A 15,404-nucleotide genomic window follows, 5' to 3' on the forward strand; every position below is an offset into this window, starting at 1 on the left:
TGGGGTACCTTTGAGTCCCTTTCCAACCCGAGCCGTTCTATGACTCCACGATGGCTGGACTGGGCGCTCTTGGTGATCTTTTCCAACTTTGACTCCACGAAAAATGAAAAATCGCCCAAGCCAGCCCCTGAGTGTCAATCGTATCGTGTCCGTGTCACCCCTCTCCCCCCACTTTTAACGTGAAGAGCCGAGCGGGGGCCGCCAACGGACACCGCCACCCCCAAACCCCTCAGAGCCCCTCAGAGCCCCTCAGAGCGGGCGGACGCAGCGCGCACGCGCACACCAACCCGCGCACGCACGCGCGCGCGCGCTCCCGAGCAGCGGCGCCGCCGCCGCCGCCAACGGCGGCCGCGAAGGTTCCGGCGCGGGCCGGGCCGGGCCGGGCCGGGCCGTGCGCGGTGACGCAGGCGCTCGGCGCGCTCTGACGGGAGGGAGGGACGGACGGAGGGGGAGTGAGGAGGGGGGCGCGCGGCGGCGGCCCCGATCCCAACATGGCGGCGGGGGGCGGCGGTGGCCGAGGGGGCAGCGCCCCGCGGTGGGGCGGCGGCGGCGGCCGGGCGGTGGCGCAGGAGAAGCTGCCGGTGCATGTGAGTGCGGGGGCGATCCCGGGATGGTGTCCTCGACCCCCCCCCCCCACCACCTCCGCCCGGCCTGTCCCCGGGGCCTGCCCCGCTCCCGGGCTCCGGTGCCACCCCCCTCCTTCCCCTCCGTTGCCTTGAGGAGCTCTTGCCCCCCTCCTCCGGTGCCGTGCCCCCCCCCCGCCCCTCTTCTCCCGGCCTCGGTACCGTGGCCCCGTCCACCCCTCCCCCCGAGCACTATTCTCCCTCGGGACCGTGCCCCCCCCCCTCTCTCCCTGCACCCGGGGCTGTGTCGTGCACCCCCCCACCGGTACCCTGCAGCCCACCCTCCATCATCCCGTGGGGCTGCCGTCCCCTCTGGTACCGTGTGCCCCCCCCTCAGGGCTGTGGGGGTCCCCCTGGGGCTGTGGGGGTCCTCCCGGGGCTGTTTTCCCCCTCCCCGGTGCCCTGGGGTGCCCCAGGGTTTGTGTGGTGTCCCCCCCACCCCTTGCCCAGGGCCTCAGCCTCGTTCCGTCCCTGCAGGTGGAGGACGCGCTCTCCTACCTGGACCAGGTGAAGATTCGCTTCGGCAGCGACCCCGCCACCTACAACGGCTTCCTGGAGATCATGAAAGAATTCAAAAGTCAGAGGTAAAGGCCAGGCCCCGCACCCCAGGACTGCCCCATGGAGCTTCTCGGGCTTTACGGGGGCCTTTGCAGGGTTCCCCAGCCTTCCCACCATTTTAGAGCTCTAGGATCATTAAGGTTGGAAGAGACCTTCAGGATCATCTGGTCCAACCATCCTCCTGCTACTCATGTCACCCTCTAAACCATGTCCCTAAGCACCATGTCCAACCAACCTTTACCATCTCCTCAGACACGCAGGCCACCCTCCTGGCCCTGTTCCCCTGTAGCACAGCCGCTAGACAGCGGAGAAAGGTGTCTGTCCACCCCGGTGTCCTCTGCTACATTGTTTTCCAGAGCAGAAATCCCCAGAAAAAGAAAAATGTGGTTTTACTTCCCCCTCTGAAACACGAGTCTGGAAAATAAAACTCCTAAGCACAGAGCTGTGACCTATCAGCCTTCCAGGTGATGGCTGCCTTGCCCGATTTACGTAACCTGCACACTCACATCTATCTCTGTGGACAACGCTCCCAGGGAGAGGCTGCAGTGGATGGTGGTTGTTCCCTCTGTTTGGGTTAATTTCCAGGTCTAAAGTTCCCAAAGTTTGTTAAAAACCACATCTGTGAGAAGCCAGCTGCTTGATGTACCTCTGTAATTTTCTAGGCTTGACTCAGATTTCTGATTTAGACACAAGTAACAAACTGTTCTCAATTTTAGCATTGACACACCTGGCGTAATCCGACGTGTTTCGCAGCTGTTCCATGAGCATCCTGACCTCATTGTAGGATTCAATGCTTTCCTCCCGCTGGGATACAGAATAGAGATTCCAAAGAACGGGAAGTTAAGCATACAGTCACCGTTGGCTAGTCAGGTAGGTTACGGAGCTCATTATTCTAAGCAAATCCTGTTATATGTATCACTATATACATCTCTCACACAGTTTAGGCTTTGTAGATTTGCAAGTATTGCACGTTGCTAAAGTTTTTACATGGTTTTCAAAGTATGGTAATGGGTACAACATAAATTTGAATGTTTCTTCTCAAAGCAGTCGTTAGTTTAGCTTGCACTAGAATGCTATTCCTGCACAAAGTGCCAGTGCAACTTAAAATACTTCAGGCAGGTTTGAAAACTGAAATTGTAATTGGCTTGAGCTGTTTTTATAGACTCTCAATGTGTGGTGTGTAGTGACGAATTTAAAAAAAAGATCTGGAAGACTCATACTTCCAATAAGAAACTGAGGAATGTGTTTAGGCGGTAGGCAAAAAAATGTGTGTCAAGTGTTGCCATGCAATTGGTACCATCCTGCAATGAAAGGCTTCTGCTGTAACGTAGGTGGATATGTATTGGCTTCTGCTTTTTTTTCGTTCATGTTGTGTGGTTGTGGAGGCTGAAATGGAGCTACCATTTGAATTCGACTGATAAACTTGTGGTTTAACTCTAATTAGTAGCAGTAAATATCTTTTAGGTCTTAGTTTCCATAGATCTCTCTGTGGCTTATAAATTCAGCATCTTTGAGCTTTACATTTTAATGTTTCTTAAAACTGACAGTTCCTCTGGAGTAGAACAGTGGTACTGGAAACTGCAGCATGCGTGATTTGGTACACCCTCTCAAGGGTAGTGGGAAATGCAGTGACAGTCAAAAAGCAGCAGTGAGTCAGATGGTTTGTAAGCCAGATACAGCTTATGGGATTTTTTTTAACTCATGGCGTTAATAACGTAGGTAAGGAAATTCATTGGCTAATCAAATATTTTTTCCTTATTTCTTCATGTCGTAATCCTTTCTAGTTAAACATTGAAAATACTGATGCTAGATTGTAGTTGAACTTGCACCTGTGTTGCTGTACGAGTCACTGTCTTGTGTGTCTTACACCACTAGGTGCCCTCAGAGCCTGTTCCCAGCGCTGTCCCTGGCAGTGGGCTGCTGTTGCATTACTCGCAGGAGAACTCGCACAACCACAGTGACTGTTCCGAGGAGTTCAGACAACAGCTTCCTTACAAAGAAGATAAATCCCAGATTCCTTTGGAGTCTGATTCTGTAGAGTTCAATAATGCTATTAGTTACGTGAATAAGATCAAAACACGCTTCCTTGACCACCCAGAAATTTACAGATCCTTTTTAGAAATTCTTCATACTTACCAGGTAAAAAGCCTTCTGCGTTAAGATATTGTGGGTGTGCAGTGTGGCTGGTTGCATAGTTGTTGTCGAATGAAACGTCAGCCTGTTGAACGGTTCCCAAGCTGTTGTCCAATGACTGCCTCATAGATATTTACTTGAGGAAATGACAGAAGTGTGAAAACTGTAGAACTTTGTGGGGTCTGAGGTGTGAAGGAGTTGTATCTGCATCTGCCTTTGCTAACCTTCAGTTGATGTAGTGATATCCTCTGTAATAGGATGCGCTGTAAGAACCCTGGGCTGTCTGCGGTTTAAATCAAGTTTGTGTTGCCTAGGGCTTTTGACTGTTGTGGAGTTGTCAGCTTTTCTTGCATTGTATGTTTTTGCATCTAACATCTGTGCATACTTTTGCAGAAAGAACAGCTGAACACTAAAGGTCGACCCTTTCGAGGCATGTCAGAGGAAGAAGTGTTTACTGAAGTAGCAAATCTGTTCAGGGGACAGGAGGATCTGCTCTCTGAGTTTGGACAGTTTCTTCCGGAGGCTAAGAGGTCTTTGGTATGTGTATGCTTGGAACAAGACAGATTATTGAACACTGCCTGTTTGTATGTGGAATATATTATGGAAAAACATACAGCCAGTAGATGAAATTTGCTTCTCTTTGCTGTCTGGAATTTCACAAAGCAGGTCACTGAACTACATGCTCTCTGTTCGGATAAGCCAGATTCTTTATTTGCACGGACTGAGGAGAGAGCATCAGAATGATTATTTATTTTCTTCAGTTCACAGGAAATGGACCATGTGAAGTGAACAGTGTCCAGAAAACTGAGCATGAAAAGAATCTTGAACACAGCAAAAAACGATCCAGACCACTGCTATTGCGTCCTGTTTCTGGCCCAGCAAAGGTATCTTTTGCAAGTGAAACTTAGAGTAACCTGGTATTACTCATTGTGTTTATATAATTCCTTAGATAAAGTTGTAATGAGTGGTGTCTTTGAGGTACGTAGGTGTTAGGTACAAGAAAATATTCAAAGCTATTTTAAAAATACTAATCTTCTGCAGCAAAAGAGGTTGTTTAAAGTATGTTCTAATGTATGCGGTACCATGTTAAATACTAAATATCAAGACCTTATGTACAAAGTATTGGCCCTGGAAAGGGCCAGTTCATTGTTCTTACAAGGGAATTGTTCTTTGGAATTCTTCCTGAAGCGATCCATTTTGTGTGTGTTTTCTGCTTTGCTTAGGGAGTCATTTGATAGAGATTGCTCTGGAGGACTTGACATAGCAATGCTAGATCACTCTTTGGGAAATACAGAGTTTCAGCCTTTGCTCAGAGTTGTTGCATGTCCATAAAGTGGAATTTGATAGTATTTGAGTGACAGCGTGTTAAGTAAAACTGTTTGTTCTTTTAACAGAAGAAAATGAAACTGCGAGGTACCAAAGATCTGTCAGTAGCAACAGTGGGAAAATATGGAACACTGCAAGAGTTTTCATTCTTTGACAAGGTCGGTATTTGGCCTGTTCTCCCATCTGTGGACTAATTTTCAACCATTTATGTGGTTACTAATTGGTTCGTTTTGTGTACAATTTGTGTGCCAGCACTTAGCAATTGCCTGACTTTGGGTGGCAGAGACAGACCAAGAAAAAAAAAAAGATGATTTTGGAAGAGGAGTGGAAACTCATCATTAACCTTTTCCTGAATGCTTGTCTCTGACAGATACATTTTTCTCTGCTTTTCAGTAATATTTCCTCATAGTAACCAAATGTATTTACTAAATTATTATATGAAACTGGGACTTCTGGGGCATGTTCTCTTTCTGTATTGTGGTGCAGATAGAGGTTTGCCACCATACCCATAGTTCAGAGTGCTTCAGAATATGAACGCTAAATAAAAATGACATTCAGGCCATCTGATCATTTCTCTCCAAACTGTCTTTAGGTGCGTAGGGTGCTAAAGAGCCAGGAAGTCTATGAAAACTTTCTCCGTTGCATTGCTCTCTTCAACCAGGAGTTGGTCTCTGGCTCCGAGCTGCTCCAACTAGTTACACCATTTCTAGGGTAAGTTACTGATTGCAGTCTCTGCCGTGTTGTACTTTTTTAGGCCTTGCTCTGTTAATTTTTGGTAGGCACAGTGAACTTTGTTACTGAAGCTTTGGATTTAACTTCAGAAATACTTCCAGGTAGCATGCCAGACATTGGAAGCTAATCCATAAAGAGGAATAATAAAATCCGCATCTTAACATATCTACACAGCTCTCGTGCATTTTGGGGAGGATGTTTTCTACTGCTTGTACATCCAGTTGAAAACCTTATGAGACTACCTGATGCTATGCTATACTAATGGGGGCAGAGAATCTCCTGTACTCTGGAGTGTGGTTTCTGTTCACACTCCCTGTTCTAATCTCTCACTGTAAAATACAGGTATAAACATGGAAGCTCGGAACAGAGCTGTGAAAAATATAAATAGTTCTACCTTTGTTGTGAGTCTCTTGTGCTGTTTGGCTTTCAACAGAAGAGGGAGTCACACAGCAAGGAACGCTGACTCCTCGGTTAAGGGTAGTATTGGCGAAGCTGTGAAGAGAAATTCTCTTTCTGCCTTAAGTCCAAAAGAACATAAAGCATTTCAGAGGGAAAGATAACAGAGGTAAAATGTTGGTGAAGGATTTCTCACCACGGTACTAAATCTGTTTGGGTCTTCACCCTCACTTTTATGACATGCATTAGGCACCCTAAAACTGTCAGAATGAAATAACGTAGCTTATGCTTACTTGTGTTTCTGAAGGAAATTCCCAGAACTGTTTGCACAGTTCAAGTCCTTCCTTGGTGTGAAAGAGCTTTCATTTGCTTCTCCACTGAGTGACCGATCTGGGGATGGAATGAGTCGGGAAATTGATTATGCTTCCTGCAAACGCATTGGATCAAGTTACCGTGCTCTTCCCAAAACCTATCAGCAGCCAAAGTGCAGTGGAAGAACAGCCATTTGCAAGGAGGTATTTGGGGATCAACCTATTCAGTCCCTGTACGCACATTGTACTTAGGTAACCTGAAGTAGAATAGTTTGTGCTACAGCTTCTACACATGGATTCCTCTCTCTAACACTGATTAGTTGCCTTTAATCTTGCATCAGTTATTCATCCAATTTATTGAAATAAGAGTATCCACATTCAGCTTGCTAATTTTGTCTAAACATATCTCAAAGCATTTCTTTCAGTTTAATCTCTCTTAAATCTGTGTGCATACACAAAATTATTTGTATAGTAAAGAACATTAAATAGGATGAAATTAATTTTCTAGCAGTGGACCCTAACTTTTAAAAGCAATGTTTCTCCTGAAAGAGCACCATTAGCGAGTGTCACAGGCACTGTTGTCACTGAGAACAGACATAATGCAGTATAGGTAGATGCTCCCACCTTTCCCTGTTGTTGGCAACTGCGTCTGCTTTACTTACAGTTGTGGTTTAGTGCAGAGTGATCTCTGTGCTCTGTGAGATGATCGTGAAGGTGCTTTTGAACTTTGACACATTTCTACACGGACCTCTAATCATCTGAAGAGCACTCATGACAGTGTTAACTAGGCTGAAAATTCCAGTAGAAACTCAGGGAAGAACTCTGCAAGAATAAAACAGTAAAGTATCAGCCCCCTGAGAATAGCTCTGGACTCCTAAGGCTCTGTTCAATGTCACTGTTGCAGGTGTTAAACGACACCTGGGTTTCATTCCCGTCCTGGTCTGAAGACTCAACTTTTGTCAGCTCCAAGAAGACTCCTTATGAGGAACAGTTGCACCGCTGTGAAGATGAGCGTTTTGAGGTACCTCTGCTACTCAGCTTCCTTTCTGCTTGTCTTTCTCCTCAGAAAGCAAAACTTTTAGCCATGAGGGTTTTGACTGAACTACTTGGGGGCCAAATAACGGAAGTTCAGTTACTATTCATTGATTGGAGTTAGTTTGGTGTTTTCCATTTGCTTGGAGTCTAATAGTTCTTTTTAGGCATGGATCCAGTTCTGAAAAGCTTCTTGTCTTTAAGAAATATACGTATACTGTTTCTCCCAGTGGGAAACCCTGGTGATGCTTCTTAGCTCCACCCAGCGGGCAACAGACCTGTGCACCGCTCGTCTCCGTTTTCCTGCTATGCCTGTTTTTAACACTGTCTTTTTTGAACTCTTTCTTAACAGTTGGATGTTGTCTTGGAGACCAATTTAGCTACAATACGTGTGCTGGAGAGCGTACAGAAAAAGCTTTCTCGACTGACTCAAGAGGATCAAGAAAAATTTCGACTCGATGACTGCTTGGGAGGAACATCGGAAGTGATCCAGCGCAGGGCCATCTATCGCATCTACGGTGATAAAGCACCAGAAATCATTGAAAGCCTTAAGAAAAACCCAGTTACTGCAGTTCCTGTTGTTCTTAAGAGGTAATTGCCATTTTCCCATGTTCACCTGGGATCTTTAAGAAATTATTACAGGATTGTAAAGCTTCTTGTTTTGTTTGTTGGTTTTCACTTTCTTAGATTACAGTAAAGGACAGAAATAGGAACTAAAGTAGGCTTTTGTTTGAAGTGACAAATGTTCTAGCAGATTCTTAAAAGTCTGTAAAAATGTTTTGTTAGCTTATTGAAAATTCTCCTTTCTGTATTTAAACTTCTCAGACTGTGCCTACAGGAAAACCACGTTTTTTAGTTAGACTTGGGAGTGAACTATTTTTGAGTTGTAAGTCCTGTCTACTCTATTTCTGAGTACTTCAGCCATCCTTTTTTTTTTTATTATTATTATTATTAAAAAAAACACAAAACACAGTCTCTTTGTAATGCTGAAAGGTGTTGTGAGATGATCTCCAGTTATACAGTTAAGGTATTGGAAACTATTGTGGGTTTCTAGACTTCCTCCTAAGCGTTTTTTAAACAACTGTGTTCTGTAGGTCCTGTTAGAGAGGATAACCTATCTCCAACAATGGTGCATTTTTATTTATTTACAGCTCCTAGGAATGCTGAGAAGTTCTTGGTGCATCATGATTAACTACTTTAAAAATGCTTTGTGTGCATTTCTGTGGTTGTCTTTTCAAACTGAAGTAGAGTGCATGTTTACGCAGGTTGAAAGCAAAAGAGGAGGAGTGGCGGGAGGCCCAGCAGGGCTTCAACAAAATTTGGCGGGAGCAGTATGAGAAAGCCTACCTGAAGTCTCTTGACCACCAGGCTGTCAACTTCAAACAAAATGACACCAAAGCTTTGCGCTCCAAGAGCTTGCTGAATGAAATCGAGAGTGTCTATGATGAGGTATGTATGCTAGCAAATAGTGCATCCTATTTGTCCTTCATTTATATATTATCTAAAGGTTTACCTCACTCCTGGGACCTTCTTGAAGGTAGTGCTTGGAAGAGTTCTCAGTCAAAAATGACTGTCCCAAGCATAGCATTAACATGGGCTTATTTCTTCTGGCAGGAATGTCTCTTGAGCATGGAATGGAAGGATCTTTACCTATTTGTCTCTTGATTACAGCATCAGGAGCAGCACTCAGAGGGGAGAAGCTCATCCACAAATGAGCCTCATCTGATCTTTATCTATGAAGATAAGCAGATTTTGGAAGATGCAGCATCTCTTATCAGCTATTACGTAAAACGGCAGCCTACTATCCAAAAGGAGGATCAAGCAACCATTCGGCAGATAGTGCACCACTTCATACCCGAGCTGTTTTTCTCTCAGCCCCCTGAACACAATATTTCTGAAGAATCAACAGATGAAGACAGAGAAAACCATCAGGGACAGAACCTGGATACTCCTGAGCTGCGGAAAAAACATATGCCTGGGCCTCCAAGCAGTCCTTTGGAGGCAAAAGCAACCTTCTGTGATGTTACAGCTGCTGAGCCCCACAACACTCTGGATGATGTTTACAGTCTGTTCTTTGTCAATAATAATTGGTATTTCTTCCTCCGCCTTCATCAGACTCTGTGCTCGAGGCTCCTAAAGATTTATCGTCAAGCTCAGAAGCAGCTTCTAGAATATCGGACAGAAAAAGAGAGAGAGAAACTCCTTTGTGAGGGGAGAAAAGAAAAGACCAATGATCCAGCCATGGAACTAAGACTGAAGCAACCAAGTAAGAGTAATCTGGGACATAGTCTGTTCTTAATGTTCTGGTTGTTAGCACTTGACTGTTTATATCTGGGTAACTGAGACTAACAAGCAAGTTTGTAAGGAACGTAGAGGTACAAACCTCGACTGTATTTGCAGTTTGTGGATGCAGATGATTTACCAGGATAGCTAGTTTGTCATTTATCCTTTGAGGGCTTTCATACATAGTTCATAGAGACTTCCTGCAAGCCCACTGTTGTCAGATGCCCTGAAGTGTCTTGTATTAATCTGTGACTTTGATTAAAATGTGAATGGCTCCACAATTAAATAGTTAACCACAAGGTAGTAATGGAAGAGGAAAAACTGTTAGCCTCCCAGCACTACTTCCAGAGACTTCTGTATAAACATGTTCCCAGTACTGAATGTCTTGGTTCTTGAGCAGTGTTGTCCTGTACTTCTCCTGACTTCACTCTGCTACTTTCATGTAGTAAATGACAGCTCTTTATCCCTGTCCAGGTGAGGTGGAGCTGGAGGAGTACTATCCTGCCTTCCTGGATATGGTGAGGAGTCTGCTGGATGGGAATATCGACCCGACACAGTACGAGGACACGCTGAGGGAGATGTTCACTATCCATGCCTATATTGGCTTTACTATGGACAAACTAGTGCAGAATATTGTCCGCCAGGTAACTAGTTTGCTGCTGTCCATTGACAAATGGGTTTCTCACATTACCTTGTACTATATAAACTCAGAAAATGTTGAGCAAATTCATAGAAAAGGTATGTTTGTAGTGGAAAGGGCCTGACAGATTTTCAGTGAGATAGTTCAGCATCACCTACAGTACAGGGATCGCCTCAGGGGATTGATTCATTCTGGCCTTAGATTCCATTATTTTCAAAATTCTGCCATTTCCAATGTATATCTAAGGCAAAAGAAAGGCTCAGTCCTTTCTACTCAATATCTGTCTTCTAGCTGTAGTTTAGTTACAGTTAAGGTATATCAGCCCCTGCTCTTCTCTGTTCCTTGCATGGCAAAGTAATGAAAAGGAGAGTGAAGGGTGCGAAGTCTCTGAAGTTGGAACTTTGGTACTTTGTCTGAGGTGTGACGCTGTGCTGAGTTTTGCACTCCTTTCATAACACACTAGAGTAAACTCTTGGCCCAGACTTGCTGACTGAATTCCCCCTTTTTTAATGGAAGCTTCACCATCTAGTGAGCGATGACATCTGCTTGAAGGTTGTTGAGCTCTACTTAAACGAAAGGAAGCGAGGTGCTGCTGGAGGTAACTTATCCTCTCGGTGTGTCCGGGCAGCAAAGGAGACCAGCTATCAATGGAAGGCTGAACGTTGCATGGCAGATGAGAACTGTTTCAAGGTAAGGATTTGCTGCCAGAGAACTTCATAAAGTGGCTGTAGCACTTCACCTCAGAGAAGTGGGTTTGGAAGCTCCAAGGCTACAGCGTTGAGAGAAAGCAGTATGGGAAGAAGGTTCCAACACCACCACAGATAGCAAAGTGGTGTACTGGCTCACTGAAAAGCCTTGTTGCTTACTCCTGTCCTGTTCTTGTATTTATTGTCCAAATGACTTTTGACTATCTAGCATTCTATTGTGGACCCATGTGGCCAATATCTCATACCTGCCACTTTATTATAGGTAATGTTTCTGCAGCGGAAAGGGCAGGTGATCATGACCATTGAGCTTCTGGATACAGAGGAAACCCAAACAGAAGATCCTGTGGAGGTCCAGGTAATACTGCAGTGATTGTGGAGTCTGCTGTATGACTGACAAAGCAGATGCTAAGAATGCTTTCCTGCCTTCTTGTTCAAAAACGTGAGACTTTGCCAGAAGGATAAGCTTACTTAGGAGGTGGGAAGATTACATGTGGGGCTGTGGTCATTGACAGCAGCGTGTACGTTAACAAAACAGTTCCAACATAAATCAGCTTGGGGTTGAGTGAGATACCAGCATCTTCATAAAAAGCAGCTTGGAAGTAAAGCAGTTCTTTGCAGCAGTGTTTGTCCTGATGAGAGAAATCTGACTTGAAATTGTTTTCTCTTGTGTAGCACCTTGCTAACTACATGGAGCAGTACGTTGGGGTAGAAGGAGCTCCGAACAACCAGAATGATGGCTTCTTATTGAAACCAGTCTTTCTGCAAAGGTGAGTTCTCTCCCTCCTCAGTCACGCCTGCAGCTGGTACTACTTCCTCTAAACATGTGGCAATGATTTTGGGTGATGTACTTAAGAGAATGGAAAACTAAGTGTGATGAACGTTTCATATTTTTTTTCTATTTTTATTTTTAGAAACCTAAAAAAATTTCGCAAATGGCAATGTAAGCAAGTGAGAGCTCTGCGGAGTGAAGTGAAGAGCTCCTGGAAGAGACTGATTGGGGTAGAAAGCGCCTGCAATGTGGACTGCCGTTTTAAGCTCAACACCCACAAAATGATGTTCATCATGAACTCAGAGGATTACATGTACAGGCGGGGAGCTCTCTGCCGAGCCAAACAGGTACATCTCCTATTACTCTCTCTGCCAGCCAAAAGACAGATACCAGTAAGAGATCTTGCGACTGAATTCCTGCAAGCTGCATCCAGAAGTTACTTCTCTGTGTTGGATGAAACAGAGGAGAGAGAGTAGATTCTGTGTGCTTTGGTTTAATTTAGTAGTCTTTACCATGCAAATTTTAAGGGCGAGTATCAAACAGAAAGAAATAGAGATCTTTAAAGGCAGGGATGCAGCTTTTTGTTTTGCTGTTTGTGTTGTGTTGTAAAGCATGCACATCTTGGACATCCAAAGAGGTGAAGGCTTTGACCTCTTGGTGATCTTTACTGTCCTGCTTTCAGGTACAGCCAATGGTGCTGTTAAAGCACCACCAGCAGTTTGAAGAATGGCACAACAGGTGGCTAGAAGAGAACGTGACCATGGAAGCAGTTGATGTAGTTCAAGACTGGCTAATGGGAGATGAAGATGAGGAGATGGTGCCCTGTAAAACAACTTGCGAGACAGTGAATGTCCACGGGGTCCCGGTGAACAGATACAGAGTGCAGTATAGTCGCCGTCCAGCTTCACCATGAGGAGACTTGTGCCTGGGACCAAGACAAGTAGGAGCGTTGCTGATGAAACACATTTACTCTGAGAATAGTGGTGGGAATGCAATGTATGTATTAATGATATTTATCCAAACAGCATTTTACTTTGGATTATGATGTATTTTCCGTATGGCATAGACTTGTCTTCTTGCAGCGTAATCCTCCAGTCATCATGAAGAGACTTAACAGCTTTATGGGAAGAGGGCTCTTGGCATTGCCACACACTTTTTAGTAGTTTCATAGCTTTAGGCCACTGCTGACCAGCCAACACAGAAGGGCTGAACGAGGGGGGTCAGGCTCTTGGCAAACCACCACTAGTGGCTTCGTTGGAGAGATGGAGTTGGCTGGTGCTTGAGCAGATGCTGGCAGCTGCTTCCACTTTGAAAGGTTTTATGTTCCCTATCTTCCTGAGTTTGTGTTGTCTTGGAGCCTGCAGAACTCTTCAATGTAACCTCCAAGTGCCGGTGTGGCTGAAAGAACCTGGCACAGGTTGCCAGCCTTGCTGCAGAGTGCTTCGTTATCTGTGCGTACTGATAAGGCAACGATTGCAGTATTCGTCACCGATGCTCTGGTGAGAAAATGCCAAAACTGAGTCAAGGGTGTGCTAAACCCTCTAACTCTCACTCATCAACTGTGTATTTTGGAGCATGAACTAAGGGGGAAGAAACTCTGTAACCTGCAGTGCTAGGCAAGAGCAGCTGGTGGCACAGGACAGCCAAGACCCGTCACCTACCTGCCTGCAGGTGCTGTGCCACATCCCATTTCGTTGCTTCGTGAACCTATGACCTACTGCAGGCTTTGCCTTTCACATCTGGAGCTGCTTGGAGCGTGTGCGTGGAAAGGAATACCCATTACGAGGTCTGGTCTGGTTTTGGGGTTGGGTTTTTTGGGGGGGGATTTTGCATGCTGATTGGCAGCCTCTGGAGACTGCGTTCTCAGGCGCTTCGCTTTTCTTGTGCATGCCCGGACTCCGTGGTTCTGCTGGGTTGTACCACTTAAATAACGTCGGTAGATGGAGCTCTTGCAGCACTGTATGTGCGCTGGATCTGAGGTTTGTCCCAGATACTCTGCTGTTTCTGCTAGGTCAGCACAGATGATGTATTTGCAGTGACACATGGAAATCTGTGATGGGGAGGATTAAATCCAGCCACAATCATTGTAGACGAACTTTTCCACTGAACCATCTGTACTTCAAAGCCTTTTTGAAAAGAAGCAAGACAAAAAGTACCTTGAACCGTGCAGAACACTACGTCAATTATCTGACTAAATCTATTGAAAAAATCAAGAAAATTCAGTCGTGTCTGTCCTGCAATCCTGTTGTGACTTTGCTCTTGTTTCTCAAAGGCAAGCACACTGTCATGGAGTGTATTACAAACATCATGTCTTGAGGCAGGTCTGGCCTCCTTTCAGCTCGGCTTCCAACTTTTCCTGGCTTTTGGGGGAGTAACGCCCCACCTGGATATTTTTTGTGGCTTTGATTTTTATGTTATAATTTCTGCCAGACCTGAGTAGCAGCCTGTAGGATTTCTCCTGAGTTATTTCCACTGTACAGCACTTGGTTTTGCAATTGTCTCACTTGACAGTACAAAAATTGGCCTTTGGGGTACGTTTAATAGAAAACTGTACCGACTCTTTTGTCTTTTTTGCAAAATAATCTGTGGGAGGGAAGGAGGGAGACCAGTCTCTGGCATTCGTGGCCAGTTGCACAACCATTGCCAGTGAAGCACTATTCATCAAAAACTCGTGTTCTCGTTGTCCGAGTCTGTTAAATTTTGGTTACGGAAATGATCTGGAGGTTCTTCCCCTGCTCTTGTTGCAGTAAGTGATAAAAGCCACTGAGGGTGTAGCTAGGGGAGAGCTGGGTGGAGAGGGGGGGGACAAGCCCAGTGCAAAGCACAGTCTCCCCTTTCGCTGCCAGACAGCTCAACAAAATACACCTCAGTCCTGTTCACCTCTCTGCTGTCTTCCAGTGGAGATGACAACTGTGCCAAATTTTATGGTTTTATGATACAGAAAATGTTTACTAGACAGTAGGTTGCAACTTGTGGCTTAAAATGCATTTGATTCCAGGTGTCCCCTAGTGTAGGAGGGTAACACACCTGTGCGCCATCCTGTTCCATCTTGCCATTTTTAAGTGTACTTCAGGTATTTTTAAGCATCCTTATTTTGTAAACCTTAATTTATAATCTGAACAGGTGAAGACAGACTGTGGCCCTTTACAGTGCTATTGTCTTAAAAATGATAGTAGCAAACGATGTGAAATGATGGAATAGCGGGCAGTGCAGGTTTGAGAGTGGCTTGCTAACGTCTGAGAGTTTAAGCTCAACTGTTGTGTATCTGCTAGCACGACCTTGATTCAAGAGTTTGTTCTTCCATTTTTTTGAAGGATCTTTGCTTTTGGGCTTGTAATTGCTTTGCCAGCTCTTTGAATGTAGTTTTTTTATATTTATTTGCACATTCAAGTAAAATAAAATATTGATTTTAAAAGTCTGCAGGTCTCACTGTTTTAAGTTTGTTTAAAATTAGTTTGAATGCTATGACAGCTCCCAGAAGTGATTGCTGTGCACCTGAAACTGAATTTTAAATAGTAGAAAAAATGCAATTGAAAAGTTGGATGAAGCTCCCTTCGAGCAGTTGCAGGGAGGCTGCAGCATGTAATGGTTCTGATGTGTGCCAGCTCGCTTCCACTGGACAGCAGGCAGCAAATCTTTAAACTTACCCCCAGTGGTATGTTAGAGCACTACCTAACGTAAAAGGGAAACAAGTTTCCTGGAAGTAGCATGCAATAAGAGATCCTGTGCAGGAAGATGGTGCCTGTGGCTCTGTGCTTGGTGTGTGCTGCCAAGACCTCTCTTGGAGCAAAGGCCCATGCCTGGATGAGAGCACAGAGGTCCCTGAGGTGGCACAGCTGCTCCATGTGGAGACAGGTATCAAAAGAACACGTTGTATAGTGCCAGCCAAGCGTA

General features: G+C 45.1%; 1 protein-coding gene across 1 annotated transcript; it reads left to right on the forward strand.

Moving 5' to 3' along the window:
• Positions 1-442: 442 nt before the first annotated feature.
• SIN3B (SIN3 transcription regulator family member B) lies at positions 443-14,928 on the forward strand. Its single transcript, XM_084498816.1, has 19 exons — positions 443-587; positions 1,101-1,207; positions 1,898-2,051; positions 3,057-3,320; positions 3,708-3,851; positions 4,076-4,198; positions 4,709-4,798; positions 5,233-5,351; positions 6,076-6,283; positions 6,984-7,100; positions 7,464-7,702; positions 8,377-8,560; positions 8,783-9,377; positions 9,869-10,038; positions 10,551-10,724; positions 11,004-11,096; positions 11,414-11,508; positions 11,653-11,857; positions 12,193-14,928. Exons 1-19 carry the CDS (start codon positions 492-494, stop codon positions 12,421-12,423), a joined length of 3,408 nt encoding a protein of 1,135 aa, XP_084354942.1. The 5' UTR covers positions 443-491; the 3' UTR covers positions 12,424-14,928.
• The last annotated feature ends 476 nt before the right edge of the window (positions 14,929-15,404 follow it).

The sequence above is a fragment of the Aythya ferina genome (assembly GCF_964211825.1).
Source record: "Aythya ferina genome assembly, chromosome: 26".
NCBI lineage: Eukaryota > Metazoa > Chordata > Aves > Anseriformes > Anatidae > Aythya > Aythya ferina.

Coding starts and splice junctions, on each gene's coding strand:
- SIN3B (XM_084498816.1), top strand. CDS start 492: ATGGCGGCGGGGGGCGGCGGTGGCCGAGGGGGCAGCGCCCCGCGGTGG. Junction 6,284..6,983: donor GAACAGCCATTTGCAAGGAG/GTATTTGGGGAT, acceptor TCACTGTTGCAG/GTGTTAAACGACACCTGGGT. Junction 10,039..10,550: donor TGCAGAATATTGTCCGCCAG/GTAACTAGTTTG, acceptor TTTTAATGGAAG/CTTCACCATCTAGTGAGCGA.